The 19758-nt window shown below is 40.7% G+C and overlaps 1 protein-coding gene and 1 long non-coding RNA gene across 7 annotated transcripts in view; one reads left to right on the plus strand and one right to left on the minus strand.

Annotated features, from left to right (window-relative positions):
- Nucleotides 1-19758, plus strand: part of LOC133473227 (casein kinase II subunit alpha'-like) — a 61497-nt gene that overhangs the window by 23450 nt on the left and 18289 nt on the right. For 5 of the 6 annotated variants that reach the window (XR_009787006.1, XR_009787007.1, XR_009787005.1 and 2 more), the window contains 3 exons: nucleotides 7472-7555; nucleotides 8591-8701; nucleotides 8823-8924. Coding sequence is in view for 3 of the 6 variants with exons in the window: in XM_061764798.1 (XP_061620782.1) it covers nucleotides 7472-7555; nucleotides 8591-8701; nucleotides 8823-8924 (297 nt within the window). In the remaining 3 variants the exon portion in view is untranslated. The remainder of the gene's footprint in view (nucleotides 1-7471; nucleotides 7556-8590; nucleotides 8702-8822; nucleotides 8925-19758) is intronic. The other variant, XM_061764799.1, reaches the window with a different exon arrangement.
- LOC133473228 (uncharacterized) lies at nucleotides 89-4624 on the minus strand. Its single transcript, XR_009787008.1, has 3 exons — nucleotides 4485-4624; nucleotides 626-1036; nucleotides 89-517 (listed from the first exon to the last, which is right to left on the minus strand). It is a non-coding gene; the product is annotated as an uncharacterized LOC133473228 (long non-coding RNA).

Raw genomic sequence — 19758 nt, forward strand, 5'->3', positions numbered from 1 at the left:
CGGTGCATGTTTAATTATCCAAAAGATGTCCGAAACCCAAAAATTCCCAACAAGCGTTGTCAATATTTCATTACTAACTCCATTACTAACTATTCTATCAATATTAAATGCAATCGTGTTCCTTACCGCTCACAGCTATCAGTTTAATTAGGATAATTCACTCATTTTTCATTAAAAAAAACATTTTCAAACTTTTTTTATTGTTTCACCACTATATTACTTTTGAAAGACCAACATATAAAACACAATAGTTTTACATAAAATTGAAATATAACATTTAAATTTAGTTTGACAGACATGCACTGTTTGTGAACCAGAAATGAACAATATAACAAGCAATAGCAATATAACAAGGTGTGTGTGTGTCTGTCTGTACATCTACACAGCACACGAGTGACATGTCATCACAATGTGTTTTGTGCAAACTCATTTTGCACAGGTCATGCTTGTCTTGACATCATCAGATGGCCTGCAGACATGGCACCTATTCCTCTTCCTTTTCCCCCCCAGCAGCAACCTAGAAACAAGAGGACCATGATTACTTTACTATGGTGTCTTTTTGGTGATCCCAAGACACACACAACACACTCTCATACACTTATACACACACGCACACTTACCTCACCTTCTGGTGTACTAGGTGCAGTCCTCCGGATCTCCCTCAATGTGGCTGCAGCGGCTACGGTCCTTGGAAAGTGCTGCCTCCGTTGGATGGGCGGTGTCACAGGTGCCTTCCTCAGCTCATCGAGAAAGATGCGCCTCTTGTACAGCTTTGAGACATTCCAGTCAGGAAAGATCTCAGTCCAGATGACAAACCCATCATACGCTGATACATTGATCATGTTATGAAAGATGACCAATGGCCAGCGCGCAGTCATTCGCTTGGTGCTGTAGGACCGTGTTACTTTGTTCAAGTAATCCAGGATCATGCTTGGTTTTTTGGTCCTCTCGTGCTGATTTCAGCAGTTTTTTGCAGTGCTCATGAGCACAACATCTTTTCCCTTTTTGGGGCAGTAAGACACTAGGGCTGTGGTTTCTGTGAAGGCAAACATGGAAGATTGACTGACATATTTGGGGATGAAGACCACTCTATTTCACCATTTTTTTGTCTTGCTTGGAGGAATAGGAATATCAATTCCCTCATCTGGTTCAAAATCAGAATCATTCGAATCAGAATTTAGCTCAAGATAGTCTGCATCTTCAGGCACATCCTCCTATATTTCACTGTCATGATCAAAGATGACTTCCAGAGCCTTCTGGACCGTCATCCTTTTGCTTCTGTTGCTCATTTTGGAAAGGTCTGCCTGATAGAGTGTAATGTTGGTAGGACTCCCATGCAGAGAATCTTTTATATGTTTTGCCCCTCCCCTGTTGTGTCCACTGAATGTGGGTGGAGAACATAAATGGTTCCCGTCAAAAGTCATCGCACTTGTGTGTGTGTGTGTGTGTGTGTGAGTGAGTGACACTAAGTCTCACAGTTACAAAGAAAGAAATAGTCTGACATTTCTGACACCCTTCAAATTGACCCGAACAGTATCTATGTGATATAAACATGCAGGGGGTGGTTACAAATATGTGAGATGAACCATTTTCATTTTATATGTTGATTGCACTAATTAAGGCAAGCAGAAGAAGTTTCATCCTGCAAAAATATTTTTAACTACAACCCCAATTCCAATGAAGTTGGGACGTTGTGTTAAACATAAATAAAAACAGAATACAATGATTTGCAAATCATGTTCAACCTATATTTAATTGAATACACTACAAAGACAAGATGTTTAATGTTCAAACTGATAAACTTGATTGTTTTTAGCAAATAATCATTAACTTAGAATTTTATGGCTGTTTACCACTGTGTTACATCACCTTTTCTTTTAACAACATTCAATAAATGTTTGGGAACTGAGGACACTAATTGTTGAAGCTTTGTAGGTGTAACTCTTTCCCATTCTTGCTTGATGTACAGCTTCAGCTGTTCAACAGTCTGGGGTCTCCATTGTCGTATTTTACGCTTCATAATGCGCCACACATTTTCAATGGGAGACAGGTCTGGACTGCAGGCAGGCCAGTTTAGTACCCGCACTCTTTTACTACGAAGCCACACTGTTGTAACACGTGTAGAATGTGGTTTGGCATTGTCTTGCTGAAATAAGCAGGGGCGTCCATGAATAAGACGTTGGTTGGATGGCAGCATATGTTGCTCCAAAACCTGTATGTACCTTTCAGCATTAAGGGTGCCTTCACAGATGTGTAAGTTACCAATGCCATTGGCACTAACACAGCCCCATACCATCACAGATGGTGGCTTTTGAACTTTGTGTCCATAACAGTCCGGATGGTTCTTTTCCTCTTTGGCCTAGAGGACTCGACGTCCACAATTTCCAAAAACAATTTGAAATGTGGACTCGTCGGAACACAGAACACTTTTCGACTTTGCATCAGTCCATCTTAGATGAGCTCGCGCCCAGAGAAGCCGGTGGCGTTTCTGGGTGTTGTTGATAAATGGCTTTTGCTTTGCATAGTAGAGTTTCAAGTTGCACTTAGGGATGTAGCGCCGAACTGTATTTACTGACATTGGTTTTCTGAAGTGTTCCTGAACCCATGTGGTGATATCCTTTACACATTGATGTCGGTTTTTGATGCAGTGCCACCTGAGGGATCGACGGTCACGAGCATTCAATGTTGGTTTCCGGCCTTGCCGCTTACATGCAGTGATTTCTCCAGATTCTCTGAACCTTTTGATGATATTATGGACCGTATATGATGAAATCCCTAAATTCCTTGCAATTGTACCTTGAGGAACATTCTCCTTAAACTGTTCGACTATTTTCTCACGCACTTGTTCACAAAGAGGTGAAGCTCTTTGTGAACAAGTGCCCCATCTTTGCTTTTGAATGACTGAGCAATTCAGGGAAGCTCCTTTTGTACCCAATCATGGCACCCACCTGTTCCCAATTAGCCTGGTCACCTGTGGGATGTTCCAATCAGGTGTTTGATGAGCATTCCTCAACTTTCTCAGTCTTTTTTGCCACCTGTCCCAGCTTTTTTGGAACGTGTTGCAGCCATATTCTAAGTTAATGATTATTTGCTAAAAACAATCAAGTTTATCAATTTAAACATTAAATATCTTGTCTTTGTAGTGTATTCAATTAAATATATGTTGAACATGATTTGCAAATCATTGTATTCTGTTTTTATTTGTTTAACACAACGTCCCAACTTCATTGGAATTAGGGTTGTATGTGTCCTCGATCTTCAAACCTTAAAATGGGTCAATTTGACCCGTAACATAACAGGCGGTTTAAGGGAGGGAACAAAAATACAAACCAACATGGCCCTGTGTGAAAAGTGATTGCCCCCTAAACATAATAACTGGTTGGGCCACCCTTAGCAGCAACAACTGCAAGTGTTTGCGGTAACTTGCAGTGAGTCTCTTAGAGCGCTGTGGCGGAATTTTGTCCCACCGTTCTTGGCAGAATTGTTGTAATTCAGCCACATTGGAGGGTTTTCGAGCATGAGCCATCTTTTTAAGGTCATGCCACAGAATCTCAATAGGATTCAGGTCAGGACTTTGAATAGGCCGCTCCAAAGTCTTCATTTTGTTTTTCTTCAGCCATTCAGAGGTGAACTTGCTGGTGTGTTTTGGCAAATCTTTTTCTGACAGAATGTGTAAGGAAGCAATCTTGGCTTTGTGGGATTTTATTACAAAAAAAATAATCTTTGCAAAGAGAGGAAAATGTACAACTCGTCAAAAGTTGTTACCCCATACTAAAGTGCAAGCAAACAAACACCGTTATATAGAAGTGAGCGAGACAGAGAAGAAAAGAAAAATACAGCTCCTCATTCCCACAACATTCTCACGTAATTATCTTTGTCCAACTGCACTCGAACCTATCTTAATGTGTACATGCAGAGACTGAGAAATAAAAGCTAGTTGTCGCAACATGACACACACAAGTACTGTGCTGACTAAGAGCAATGGAACAATAAAACGTGAAGGTTGTATAAAACTAATAGAAGTAATATTTGGTATATATGAAACATACATTTTCCAACTCATTTGGGTCATTGTCCTGCTGCAGAACCCAAGTTTGTTTTAGCTTGAGCCATCACGAACTGATGGCTGGACATTCTCCTAAAAGGATTTTTTGGTAGACAACAGAATTCATGGTTCCATTTATCACAGCATGTTTTCCAGGTCCTGAAGTAGCAAAACAACCCCAGACCATCACACTACCACCACCATATTTGACTGTTGGTATAATGTTCTTTTTCTGAAATGCGTTGTTACTTTTACGCCAGATGTAATGGGACACACACCTTCAGACCACAGATTAGTTTCCCAAAAGTCTTGGGGATCATCAAGATGTTTTCTGGCAAAATTTAGACGAGCCTTAATGATCTTTTTGCTCAGCAATGGTTTTCGTCTTCGGAACTCTGCCATGCAGGCCATTTTTGCCAAATCTGACACTAACACTGACCTTAACTTAGGCAAGCGAGGCCTGCAGTTCTTTGGATGTTGTTGTGCGGTCTTTTGTGACCTCTTGGATGAGTCCGCGCTGCGCTCTTGGGGTAATTTTGGTCGGCCGGCCACTCCTGGGAAGGTTCACCACTGTTCTATGTATTTGCCATTTGTACATAATGGCTCTCACTGTGGTTCGCTCGAGTTCTCCAAAGCTTTAGAAATGGCTTTGTAACCTTTTCCAGACGGATAGAGCTCAGTTACTTTCTTTCTCATTTGTTCCTGAATTTTTCAGATCTCGGCATGATCTCTAGCTTTTGAGGATCCTTTGATCTACTTCACTTGTCAGGCAGGTCCTATTTAAGTGATTTCTTGATTGAGAACAGGTGTGGCAGTGTCAGGTCTGGGTTTGGCTCGAGAAATTGAACTCAGGTGTGATAAACCACGGTTATGTTTTAACGGGGGGTCACTTTTACACAATTACAACAAATATGAGTAGGTCAAAACGCGTGATTGCAGTTGTTGCTGCTAAGGGTGGCCCAACAAGTTATTAGGTTTAGGGGGCAATTTTTTTTAATGATGGGAAATATTTAAGCATGACAAAAGTAAAAAAATAAGAAATCAGGAAGGGCACTTTTTTACACCACTGTACATTGTGTTCCAATTTATAAGGCCATATGTTGTTTTTGTTCATTTTCGTATAAAGTCAGTGATATTTACGGTGAATAAAATTGTTTGATCAATAATTATTGCACAATTAATTCCCCCCCTCCGGTGGCACAGTGGCCGACTGGTTAGAGCGTCAGCCTCACAGTTCTGAGGACACGGTTTCAATCCCCGGTCCCGCCTGTGTGGAGTTTGCATGTTCTCCACGTATCTGCGTGGGTTTTCTCCGGGCACTCCGGTTTCCTCCCACATCCCAAAAACATGCATTAATTGGAGACTCTAAATTGCCCATAGGTGTGACTGTGAGTGCGACTGGTTGTTTGTTTGTATGTGCCCTGCGATTGGCTGGCAACCAGTTCAGGGTGTACCCCGCCTCCTGCCCGATAACAGCTGGGATAGGCTCCAGCACGCCCGCGACCCTAGTGAGGAGAAGCGGCTCAGAAAATGGATGGATGGATGGATGGATGGATAATTCCCCCCCCCCCCCCCCCCCCCCAAATTATTGAAAATACAATGTTCCAATTATGCATAATTACAAAACAAACTGACAATCCTTGTTCTGACATTGCATACACTTTAAAAAAAAAAAAGATAAAACAAATGCTGTATTCACCAAAAACATCTGCCGATCCTGTTACCTACTAACATAAGAGCGCCCTCTTCGAAATCACCTTAACAACTCTCGCCGTTTGGAGGTACACTATGCTGTTCACTCTCCTAGATGAGAAAATGTTGGCCACCCCATGAGTTTTTCTCTCCATTTATACAAACCGTAATTTCTCGTTTATAACGCGCATTTTTTCCGCCCAAAAATTGTCAAAAGTTAATAGTGCGCATTACAAATAGGTATAGGAGAAAATGAAAAAGACTTTCACATTTTATAAATGTATGCCGAGAGCTAGCGGTTATGAAAAAGCTGTACACTTTCATTCCACTATGCCACCGCTCCCTAGAGGTTATGAAAAAGTTGTACACTTTCATTCTAGTATACCACCTAGAGGTTATGAAAAAGGGGTAGCTTACACTTTCATTCCAATGACTGCATACATGTACAGTTGTGCTCATAAGTTTACATACCCTGGCAGAATTTGTGAGGAAAAAAAATAAAAAAAAATATATATATATGTATAGTTTTTTAAATACGACTGATGACTGAACAACAATCATAATTAATTTCTTCATGGTTATGTTTTGTTTCGTGGTAATGTTTTTTCTGAAATGCTTGACAGCTTAATTTGAATCCCATTAAAATAAAATGTGTTACGGCTGCTCCTTCATGTTTTTTTTTAAATAATTGTACACATCTTACAAATTCTGCCTGGGCAAGCAAACATATGAGCACAATGGTGTGTTTTCTCAATTACTAAGTAAAAGTAGGGCTGTGAATTAAAAAATAAGAGCAAGTAAATAAAAAGAATGTATTGTGTTAAAATAAAGTGCTTAACTTCAGAATAATTATTTGAAAAAACTAACAAAATACAGATAATACTTCATGTTTTGATCATATGGGTTGAAGCAAAATCATGCATTGTAAAAATGCATTATACATAGGTAGAAGGGTTTTCCAGAATTTTTAGGTCAACTTTGGGGGTGCGCATCATACATGGGTGCGCATTATACACGAGAAATTACGGTATAACAGCCACAGCTCTCAATGGTATTTTCTACAGCATGGGTTGGTGCATTGTCTTGCATGAGAATTATTTTACTGCTGAAGTTCCGGTTCTTCTTTTTATAGCATGGCAGGAAATAGTCAGTTAGTATCAAGACGTTCTTGGGACTCCAAAGAAACACCAGCAGCTTTAAATTCCTGTTTGCTGTTCATGTGACTTTTCAACAGCTGCGTTCTGAATTCGATGCATTTGCCTGCCAAAAACTTTCCTTAATACGCCTTAATCGGAACCCTGGCTGTCTGAGTCACATACAAATTATTAAACAGTACGATACTTGTAAAAATGTCCTGTTTTTTTTTTCATTTCGCAAGGCATTGGTTTACTCCTCATTTTTCCTCAGCAGACAAATCCTTCTTTTCCCCCCAATATGCATAAAAACGGACTTGCTTAGAAATGTGGATCACCCAATACAATAGTAAGTTATTACGTTTCGTGTCTGACTATGGCTTCTCGGTTCTGAGATCTGTGGCCTAGTAAAAAAAAAAAAAAAAAAAAAAAAAAAAAAAAGATTGACAATGTGCACACAGCTGGTGGACTGGCTTACATACAATCTCGACCTGTTGCCAATAGTGTTGTGATTATGTAATTATGTGGTGCCTTTTTTAAAAGAAATGTCAACACTAAATGTATATTTTATGACTGCATATATGTGTCTTGTGTGTCCAAGGCTCTAGACTACTGTCACAGTATGGGCATCATGCACAGAGACGTAAAGCCTCACAATGTGATGATCGACCACCAGCTGAGAAAGGTGCTTGTGTATCTGCTTATTGCAATTACAGTGGTGCCTTGATAAGAGTTTAATTTGTTCCCTGACCATGCTTTTATCTCAAAACACTCGTATCTCCAAACATATTTCTCCATTATAATGATTAGAAATTCAATTAATCTGTTCCAGACCCCCGAAAAACATCAAACTATTTTTTAAGCATGTTTTTTTTTTTTTTACTTTAAATAAGAGTATATTTGTATACTTTTTTCTGTACAATGGCAACAAAACAAACCTTACATCCCACACGGGCAAACACATATACAGTCCCCTCCAAAAGTATTGGATTGGCAAGGTCAACCCCTTTGTTTTCGTTGTATACTATAGACATTTGGGTTTCACATCAAAAGATGAGTATGAGACAAAAGTTCAAACTTCCAGCTTTTATATCATCCATCCATCCATCAATTCTCCTCACGAGGGTTGCGGGTGTGCTGGAGCCCATCCCAGCTATCATCGGGCAGGAGGCGGGGTACACCCTGAACTGGTTGCCAGCCAATCGCAGGGCACATACAAACAAACAACCATTCGCACTCACAGTCACACCTATGGCCAATTTTAGAGTCTCCAATTAATGCATGTTTTTGGGATGTGGGAGGAAACCGGAGTGCCCGGAGAAAACCCACGCAGGCACGGCCTCACGTGTATATATATATATATGTATATATATATATATATATATATGTGTGTGTATATATATATATATATATATATATATATATATGCCCTGCAATTGGCTGGCAACCAGTTCAGGGTGTACCCCACCTCCTGCCCGATGATAGCTGGGATAGGCTCCAGCACGCCCGCGACCCTAGTGAGGAGAAGCGGCTCAGAAAATGGATGGATATATATATATATATGTATACACCAAAACACTTGTTGCCATTAGAATTCATATGGTTCTTAAAGATGCAGATACCTGTAGTTTAGGAAATGAAAAGCCCAAAATGTGTGAAGTCAGTGTGATAAGATTGTGACAATTGTAAGTGAACGTTAACTTTTCTGTTCCTGGTACAGTTGCGTCTTATAGATTGGGGCTTGGCAGAATTTTACCATCCTGCTCAGGAATACAACGTCAGGGTGGCCTCCCGCTATTTCAAAAGCCCAGAGCTGCTTGTGGATTACAAGGTACAGTACATACTTTTAGGGATTCATACTGCACAAAGCCTGAGTTTGCTTTAAATGCTTGATTTAAGTTGTGATGTTTGAGTATTTCCTCCCCACTGATTTTTTTTCCCCCAATTCCCAGATGTATGACTATAGTTTGGATATGTGGAGTCTTGGGTGTATGTTGGCCAGCATGATCTTTCTGAAGGAGCCATTTTTTCATGGCCAGGACAACTATGATCAGGTAACCTCACCAAACTAATAAGCATGTTTATTTTCCACCCAGCCTTGGTACTAACAACTCAGCTAAACAACCATGATTACATTTCAGCGGCCAAACGCTATTCTTAAGGCAGCCAAAGAGAGATGTCTACGCACTTTCACACTGTGCAAGCAACAACTTAATAAAACCTGTCTGTTTCGCATTGAACAGTCACACAGAGAAAAACAGTAACATTTTAATCTTTTTTTTTTTTTTTTAAGTATCTTAAAGTTGATCTGAAGTCATTGTCGTGTTTTGTTTCTAAATACATTAAATATGTTTGAAGTGCTGAAAACGTGCAAAGAGAGCAATTTTGTATGAATAGTTGAGATATAGCTTAAAACATTTTTTGGCTGCATTTTTGGATGGTGCTAAAAACTAGCCCCATGACAGCAGGCTAGGGCACATACAGTACTTTCTGGCATTAGGCCTTCCCCAATATTAGTCAAAGACAACACAAGTAAACACAAAACACAGTTTTGAAATGGTTTTAATTATTAAGGGAGAAAAAACATCTGAACCTACATGAAAAAGTGAAAAAGGTGATTGCCCCCTAAATCTAATAACTGGGCGGGCCAACCTTAACAGCTACATCTGCAGTTAGGCGTTTCCAATAACTTGTAATGAATCTCTTACAGCGCTCTGGATCATTTTTGGCCCGCTCATCTTTGCAGAATCGTTGTAATTCAGCCATATTTGAGGGTTTTGAAACATGAGCTACATTTTTAAGGTCATGCCACAGCATCTCGGAAGGATTCAAGACATGAATGTGACTAGGAAACTCCAAAGTCTTCATTTTGTTTTTCTTCAGCCATTCAGAGGTGGAGTTGCTGGTGTGTTTTGGATCATTGTCCTGCTGCAGAACCCAAGTTCGTTTCAGCTTGAGGTCACAAACAGATGGCCGGACATTCTCCTTCAATATTTTTTTGTTGTTGTGGCCTATTGGATGAGTCGTCGCTGCGCTCTTGGGTTAATTTTGGTTGGCCAGCCACTCTTGGGAAGGTTCACCACTGATCTACTGTGTTTTTGCTATTTGTGGGTAATGGTTGTCACTGTGGTTTGGTGGAGTCCCAAAGATTTGGAAATGGCTTTATAACCTTTTACACACCGATAGATCTCAACTACTTTCTTTCTTATTTGTTCCTGAATTTCTTTAGATCTCTGGATGATGTCTACCTTTTGAGGATCTTTTGGTCTAAGAAATCAGGAAGGGGGCAAACACTTTTTCACATCACTGTACATTAGTACCTTGCTCACAGTGTGTAGCTCCCCACGAGGGATGAAATGTTTTTTGGACGGTTCGATTACTTTTTTGGTTCGCTCCGCATGTGTGCCGTTCGGTACGGCACGGGCAACTTTAATTTTTAATTTTTGTTTTTTTTTTTGGGGGGGAGAGACTAATTTACTATTAAGACTAAGACGACGTCAGTGTGCAGTTGTGGCAATGCTAGCAAAGATGGTGACGTGCGTGTTTCCAGCGTCCCGTTGACTCCCTTGAGTAGTAGTACTTGAGTAGTTGACGAGGCAGGACACATCAGGTGCGTTCAGAAATTCAATTTGGCGCCATCCCTCTACTCTGACAGTTCCGCACATTACAACAACGTTTTGAGTTTCCAAATGTTCCATAGTGTAGCAGAGAAGCGCCGGAACGCACCCATTCTTTACGTCATGCTCTTCCTGAAAGCCAGCAGCCAATCATCTCGCAGCAGGGCGCGTCCTGATTAGTGCTGTACTCGAGTGGGAGTTATAATGATGCTGCAGCGGCATTTGGCGCTCCTCTGCGGTGTACTATTTGTACTATTTACCAGCTTGTTTATGCACTATCGGTTCTGTGAACATTTGCTGCACCCGCCAGGACCTTTCAAGAGACTGACAACCTGCACCAGGTACCTGTTTCAAGTCAACTCGCATAACATCCCAGACGAACGCGAGACAAGTGTAGCGTGTCTGTATCTCTCCAGTGCAAGATTTCTGGTGCATAAAATGGGAACTTCCAAGTCGCCATAGATCAACTGGCTTGAAATTGCTTTGTTTGTATAAAGATGTCAGTCTGTGTGCATCATATAAGACTTATTTAATAACTTGAGCTTTTATTTAGAAGAGGTATGATTAGATCAGTGCTTTGCAAAATTTGTTGAGCCAACGCACCAATTTTTTATGAGGAAAAACCTCACGGAAAACCACCAAACAAAAATTGGTAAAGTAAATTTAAATGCATTACTGGAATTCTCAAGCAAACCAAACATAACCTTATTAAAATCGACCAATTGGCACATTTAAACATGAACACTGTTCAAAACCTTTGGTCAAATAAGAACAATGCACAGATCTCGTTTGGTGTGCATCACGCTTCTGAGATGCACAAAAATGATCAGGGACATGCAAAGCATGGTGAATCTGCATCCACAGACGCACAACATTGCTTAACTAAATATGTGTGCAAGGCTCGAATTAAGTGGTCTCGCATCGCAGTTTATGGGTCAAAATTCACATTTTGCACATCAAAAAACGAATTGGAAAAACAAAACTGCAAATCAGCTTTATCGCGGAGACTGTCACGAAGACTGAAGCAGGCAGGGGCTTACAGTAGGTGACACAACGCGCTTACGTCACCGATGTATGGACGTGGAAGTGAAGTTATTCGGTTGTTGAGCGGGAACACAATGGTTGCAAAATGCGACACTGAATTGAGAAGCGAGAGAGAAGGCAATTGATGAAAGTGTGCTAGAATTTCATTGCGAAATTCAAGGCGAGCACCCGTTCATTGTAACACGGACATTTCTCCCTGCCGAGTATGGCGCCGCATTGAGGGACCTGAGAGAAGTTAACATCGCGCAAATCAGTAAGCTTCACGTTGGTGTATTAACATAACGTTAGCCCTGCGGGCCGTGGAGTTTCTCTTTTAATTATGAGTACCGTCGAATGTGTGGATTATTATTATTATTTTTTTTTTACCTTGACAAGGAAAGTATAATGCAACCATAGTGGTACATACAGTTTAGTGTGCTTTATGCTCAGTGTAGTCACTGTGTGACGTACAGTGCATCCGAAAAGTATTCACAGCGCTTCACTTTTGTTACAGCCTCATTCCAAAATGAAATACATATTTTGTTTTCCCTCAAAACTCTACACACAACACCCCATAAGGATGTGATTTTTTTTTTTTTTTAAGTTTTGGAAATTTATTACAAATAAAAACGAAGAAACCACATGTACATACGCATTCACAGTCTTTGCCACGAAGCTTAAAATTGAGCTCAGGTGATCCTGATCCTCCTTGAGAGGTTCCAACAGATTAATTGGAGTCCACCTGTGGTAAATTCAGTTGATTGGACATCATTTGGAAAGGCACACACCTGTCTCTATAAGGTCCCACAGTTGACAGTGAATGTCAGAGCACAAACCAAGCATAAAGTCAAAGGAGCTACCTGTAGACCTCCGAGACAGGATTGTCTCATGGCACAAAACTTGGGAAGGTATATAGAAACATTTCTGGTGCTTTGAATGTTCCAATGAGAACAGTGGCCTCTGTCATCCATAAATGGCAGAAGTTCCGAACCACCAGGACTCTTCCTAGAGCTGGCCGCCTGTCTAAACTGAGCAATTGGGGGATTAGGGCTTTAGTCAGAGAGGTGACTAAAAACCCAATGGTCACTCTGTCAGAGCTTAAGAAGGACAACCATCTCTGCAGCACTCCATCAATCAGGCCTGTATGGTAGAGTGGCCAGACAGAAAAGATTAAAAGGCACATGGCAGCCTGCCTAGAGTTTGCCAAAAGACACCTGAAGGACTCTCAAACCATGAGAGAGAAAATTCTTTGGTCTGATGAGACAAAGATTGAACTCTTTGGCGTGAATGCCAGGCATCATGTTTGGAGGAAACCAGGCACCTCTAATCACCTGACCAGTACCATCCCTACTGTGAAGCATGTTGGTGGCAGCATCATGCTGTGGGGATGTTTTTATGCGCTAGAAACTGGGAGACTAGTTAGGATTGAGGGAAAGATGAATGCAGCAATGTACAGTGACATCTGAGATGAAAACCTGCTTCAAGGTGCTCAGGACCTCAGACTGGAGTGTGAAGGTTTACCTTCCAACAGGACAATGACCCTAAGCACATAGCCAAGACAACGAAGGAGTGGCTTCAGGACAACTCTGTGAATGTTGTTGAGAGGCCCAGCCAGAGCCCAGACTTTAATCCGAGCAAACGTCTCTGGAGAGATCTGAAAATGGCAGTGTACCAACGCTCCCCTTCCAAGCTGATGGCGCTTGAGAGGTGCTGCAAAGAGGAATGGGCAAAACGGCGCAAAGTTAGGTGTGCCAAGCTTGGGTACTAGTGACGTCTTTTTTATTATTATTATTATTATTAATGAATTTGCGCAAGTTTCAAAAAAACCTTTTCCACATTGTCACTATGGGGTGTTGAGAAAAAATGAATTTATTCCATTTTGGGATGAGGCTGTAACATAACAAAATGTGGAAAAAGTGAAACGCTGTGAGTACTTTCCAGAAGCACTCTCGCCAATCTGATGATCTCAAAGTGGCAAAACTTTGAGTCTAGTAGGTGAAAATTTGGCAAGTGTGGCCACAGAGGAGTAAGAGTAAAATGGATCATCATCACGTATCGAAACAGAAGAGGGTTGTGGTGAAGGGAGATGATGGAAATATTTTTCGCTTGTGGTTTCTTCATTTTAATTTAAACAAATAGAACACTTCCAAAACTAGTAGTAGTACAAAGAATAGTTTTCTTATTCCTAGTCAGCTGGTCTAAGCTCATGAATGCAGAGCTGTCAACCTAATTTATTATTATGTCACAAAATGCTAAAATGCTAGCTGCTTAAGTGAAGATGAAAGGCTGCTAATGCTTTAAAATAATAATAATCATAATAATGCAATATCTTTTATGCACAATTAGAATTCAAGAATTAGAAACTGTTGATTATATACAGCGGCTGAAATAAGTATTTAACACATCACCATTTTTCTCACTAAAATATTTTCAAAGATGCTATTGACCTGGACGTTTCACCAGTAATCCATACATAAAAAGAAAGTAGAACAAATAAGCTCAGAAATTAGGTTGTGTGTAAAAAGGTGAAATGAGACATGGAAAAAGTATTGAACACATGAAGAAAGGGGGGTGCAAAAAGGCATGAAAACACCTACTAAACACCTAAAATCTAGCCATAACACTGGGTAACAATTTTTAAAAATAAAAATCTGTTGAGTTAGATTTTTATGCTGATTAAAACTAAAATTGTCATGCTGATTCCAAAATTGCAGTCAGTTTTTTTCTCTACAGCTTACCCTCCAGATAAGCAACATTCCACTTATTAGCTGTAGTAAGACTTGCCAACTGATTACGATTGCACTACAGCTATGTGACAACTTGTTTGTGCAGTCACAATTGAGACAGTGTGGTGAGTCATGTGCAGCTCCCAATAGGTCAGTACTGTCAATATGTGCAAACAGAAAGCTAGCATAGTAGGAATTAAGAGGATTTGTGCCATATCCTTTGTAAAACATAGTGTTAAATAAACATTGCAGTCATGCCTGTTTCTTTCATATTTCATTGTATGTCAATTTTTGAAAAGTTTTATAAAACAAGCACATATCTGTTCAGTACAGTATTTTAATATTGTTTTAAGAAAATGGGGATCTAAAGTTCAAAAACTTGACGTGATAGAGAAAAACAGACCAGTTTGGGATTCCGCACCCAAAAATTTGTTATAAACAGCTGTCAGACCTAACTCAACAAAAATTATGTTCCCCAGTGTAATCAAACAGCAATCCAGCCCCTTGTCAGTGCAAATGAATCTCAGCTGGTTCAGTCCTAATTGATGGCCTACAAAAAGCTCTCATTGCCAAGGTGGGAGTAAAGACACATCTCATGATGGTTAAGAGCAAAGAGCTATCTCAAGACCATCGCAGACTAATTGTTGCAAAACATAACGATGGCATTGGTTACATATCTAAGCTTCTGAACGTTCCAGAGAGCACAGTTGGGGCCATAATACGTAAGTGTAGAGCCAATCTTAGCACCATAAATTTGCCTCGATCAGGTGCTCCTCGCAACATTTCTGACAGAGGAGTACAAAGAATAATCAGAAGAGTTGTCCTAGAGCCAATGACCACCTGTGGAGAGCTTCAAAAAGATATGGAATTTGCAGGTACTGTTGTCACAAGGAAAACAGTGAGTAATGTACTCTACCGCCATGGCCTGAATGCATGCTCAAAAAAAAAAAAGCATCTCAAAGCTCGTTTGCTGAACAACATTTGGACAAGCCAGTTAAATACTGGGAGAATATAGTCTGGTCGGATAGGAGCAGAATTGAAATGTTTGTATGCCATAATGCACACCATGTTTGGAGGAGAAATTGCATTGCACATCACCCTAATAACACCATACCAACAGTGAAGTTTGGATGTGGGAACCTGATGGTGTGTGGCTGCTTTTCAGAAAATGCTACTAGTGAACTTCACATTATTGAAGGAAGGATGAATGGGCAAATGACCAAGACATTCTTGACAGAAATTTGCTGCCATCTACGAGCATGATGAAAGTGAAACGAGGGTGGACATGTCAGCAGGATAATGATCCAAAACATACTGCCAAGGAAACTCTCAATTGGTTTCAAAGAAAAAAAATTAAGCTACTAGAATGGCCCAGCCAATCACCTGACTTGAATCCAATTGAAATTCTATGGCAAGAACTGAAACTCAAGGTCCATAAAAGAAGCCCACGGAACCTTCAAGATTTGAAGACTGCTTGTGTGGAGGAATGGGCCAAAATCACACCCGAGCAATGCATGCGACTAGTTCCTCCATACAGGAGGCTGTCATTGCAAACAAAGACTTTAGTACAAAGTATTAAATAAATACCAGTTGGCGTATTCAATACTTTCTCCTTGCGTTATTTCACATTATTACACATAATTTCTGAGTTTATTTGTGCTACTTTTTTATGCATGGATTACTTGGGTTGTTCCCAACATCTGGTGAAATTTTCTTGTCAATAGCATTTTGGGAAATATATTTAATGAGAAAAATGGTGACGTGTTAAAATACTTATTTCAGCCGCTGTAAGAAAGGCATTCAATTAGTCGTATGTTAAGTGAAAGGTCTTATTTTCTCGTATGTATTCATAATCAATTCATAATGCTTTAACCAAGCAAAAATATAGTTTATCCCAATAATCGATTGTTTGATAGAATACCCTATTTTCACAACCACGAGGCGCACCGTATTAAAATGCGGAGTCTCAGTTACGGGATCTGTTTCTGTATTTAACACATACATAAGGCGCACCGTATTATTGGGCGCAGGCACGGTAAAACATACGCTAGCTTAAAACATACGGTAGCATGCATGCACGCTAGCATATGTTTTTAAAAAGGCTGCGGGAGCAAAACTAAGAAGAAGAAGAATCACCTTTTATTGTCGTGAACATGCATGCATTCATGCACACGAAATTTGTTCTCTGCATTTAACCGATCACAGTGAACACATACACATGTTAGTGGAACACACTGGAGCAGGGGGCAGCTGAAGTGCCCGGGGAGCATTTTTTGGGGTATCAGTGTCTTGCTCAAGGACACCCCAAATGTTGGCGAATGGTCCAGTCGGGGTCTTGAACCTAGGTCCCCCACGGTGGCAGGCGATGATCTTAACCATTGGGCCACGCCTGCCAGGTTCGGTTGTACTTTTTGATCAATCCTCATCATCTGTATCCGAAATAAACGGGCAAGTTCTCCATCAAACATGCCGGGTTCCCTCTCGTCATTGTCGGAGTCAGTCTCGGTGCCGGGGGGCTGTTCAGCAATGATGCCGGTTTTCGCAAAAGCTCGGACAACAGTCAAAGCAGATACCTTAGCCCAGGCATCCACAATCCATTCACATATGGTGGCGTAACTCGCCCGGCGCTTCGTCTTCTTGACTTGGCGAAGCTCGTTTTCTTGCTTCCTCCACTTGCGAACCATGGATTCGTTGATCTTGAATTCTCTCGCGGCTGCTCGATTCACATGTTCCTCTGCGTAACTGATAATTTTCAGTTTAAACTGTGCTTCGTCTCTTCGTAGGTGTCAATTTCGGGGGTCCTTAGCCAAACCGATGTTGTTTTGCACAATGCACATACCGGCGCTATATACCTACTGGGGGCGTGCCTTTAGGGTCCTCTTTCATGCGCACCCATCCCCCTTAAACGTCCGTATGCGGTCCTCAGTCACGTCCGCCTTTCCTCTATATAAGCAGCGTGTCGGCAGGAAATGCTCCCAGTCAGTCAAGCGGAGCGCTCATCAAAGTCACACAACATTTACAGATTTTGGAACTCTGTGCACACATAAGGGATTATAAGGCGCCCCGTCCATTTTGGATAAAATGTAAGACTTTTAAGTGCGCCTTATGGTCGTGAAAGTACGGTATTCAGTATGATACTCGAGTACTAAAATATTCATTCGAGGCAGCCCTACATTCAACTCCCCCATTATATTGTCATATTTTTATTGTTTCATAAAATCCTTGCTTTGGGTCCCTGTGCAATTAAGATGCAAAAAAATTGTTCCTCAAAATTAGAAAGTTGCTCCATTAAGAAATGATTAGCAAAACTGCTCTTCAAAGAAAAAAATATATATTTCGAGCCGTGTGTGTGTTTGTGTGTGTTGCTCAAGTGCTTCAGCAAATCATCCACTAAAAGTACAAGTCCCGTCCGTCTTGGTGCTAGCCAATCAGAAGAAGAGTAGGGCAGGTTATCGTCTTGTATGTCTTCCATTTTCTAATAATTGCTAAAAATTGCTTAAAAATATGACGTGATTTTTCTGGAATTGTTTTTCTCCTTTTGTCTCTCTTAGGTAAGGTATACCTAGGATGAAAATTAGAGGCCTCTCTCATCTTTTTAAGTGGGAGAACTTGCACAATTGGTAGCTGACTAAATACTTTTTTTGACCCACTATATGTACTTTTGTGTCTTACCCATCCTTTGGAGCGGGTATCAGTGATGGTCTTCTGGCCAGTTGTGAAGTCTGCAGTCTTCGCCATATTGAACCCAACTGAGACAATTGTACCAAACTGAAGCAATTTAATGAGACCTGGGGAAACCTGTTCAGGTGCTTTGAGTTTATTAGATGATGTCTGTGACACTCCATTTAAAACATTTATGGCCTGCAAAATTTGGGCTGATTTCGTCACAGTATTCAAATTTTTTGAATTCCTGATTTCGTGGGTTTTATGAGCTGGAAGCCCAAATTTTGTAAAAATAAACAAATACTTGAAATTGTGGGCCCTGAATCTATAATCTATGAAAGTTTAACTTTTTGAATGGAATTATGAAAATAAATAAACTTCCATGATATTAATTTTTTTTGGAAAGGGTCTGTATACCTTAACTGAACTTGTATAACAGATTGTTAAAAAGCAAACACACATGCTTCATGCCTCCCTGGAATTTTTGCTAAGTGATCACAATCTGCACAGCTCAACACTTCGCTCTTGTTTAGAGACTAGAAATGTATTTTTTAATTGAAAAATACAAATTTTTTGGGAGACCGTCCGCTTACTTTATAAATTCCCCGCTGTGTGGGAAGTACGTACGTGACTGCGTCTCTTCCTCGTTGCTACCAACATCGGATGTTTGTCATTGGCCGCCTTCAGCTGTCATTTCACGGCTAACATAAAATGAGGTTCGTGATTGGCTTGCGTCAGTGTTGCATTTAAGAGCAAGCATAAAATGAGTTGTTCATGCAGTTACAAACGGGAAATCTACACGTGGATAATTATTGGTACCCCTCTGTTAATGAAAGAAAAACCCACAGTGATCACAGAAAGAGTGAGTCTGTGAGTGGATGGGAGTGGCCATACAGTGCCACCAGAAAGTATTCACACCACTTCACCTTTTGCTATGTTACAGAGTTATTCTAAACCTCATTTGAGGATAGTTTTCTTTAAAGAAAAAAAATCTACATAAAATATCCTAAAATGACAAAAAAAAACTTTTTTCAGACATTCATTCATTCATTCATCTTCCGTTCCGCTTATCCTCACTAGGGTTGCAGTCGTGCAGTCGTGCCTATCCCAGCTATCTTCGGGCGAGAGGCGGGGTACACCCTGAACTGGTTGCCAGCCAATCGCAGGGCACATATAAACAAACAACCATTCACATTCACACCTACGGGCAATTTAGAGTCTTCAATTAACCTACCCTTTATGTTTTTGGGATGTGGGAGAAAACCGGAGTGCCCGGAGAAAACCCTCGCAGGCACGGGGAGAACATGCAAACTCCACACAGGTGGGGCCGGGATTTGAACGCCGGTCCTTAGAACTGTGAGGCAGATGTGCTAACCAGATGTGCTAACCAGTCGCCCACCGTGCAGCACATTTTCAGAATTGTTTTTTTTTTGTTTGTTTGGTTTTTTTCCACAAAAAATGTAATAGGTACATAAGTATTCACACCCTTTGCTATGACACTCAAACTTAAGCTCAGTTGCATCTGATTTCCACTGATCATCCTTGCGATGCTTCTAAAACTTAAATTAAGTCCACCTCTGGTAAATTCAGTTGATTGAACATCATTTGGAATGGCACACACCAGTCAATATAAGGTCTCATAGTTGGCAGTGCATATCAGAGCCGAAACCAAGCAGTGAAGTCTAAGTAATTGTCCGTAAATCTCAGAGACCGGATTGTGACAAGGCACAAATCTTGGGAAGAATACAAAAGAATTTCAACAGCATTGAAGGTCCCAAAAAGCACTGTGGTCTCGATTGTTCGGAAATGGAAGAAGTTTGGAACCACCAGGACCCTTTCTAGATCTGGCCGTCCGACCA

This window comes from Phyllopteryx taeniolatus, unplaced genomic scaffold, assembly GCF_024500385.1.
Source record: "Phyllopteryx taeniolatus isolate TA_2022b unplaced genomic scaffold, UOR_Ptae_1.2 contig_24, whole genome shotgun sequence".
NCBI classification, from domain to species: domain Eukaryota; kingdom Metazoa; phylum Chordata; class Actinopteri; order Syngnathiformes; family Syngnathidae; genus Phyllopteryx; species Phyllopteryx taeniolatus.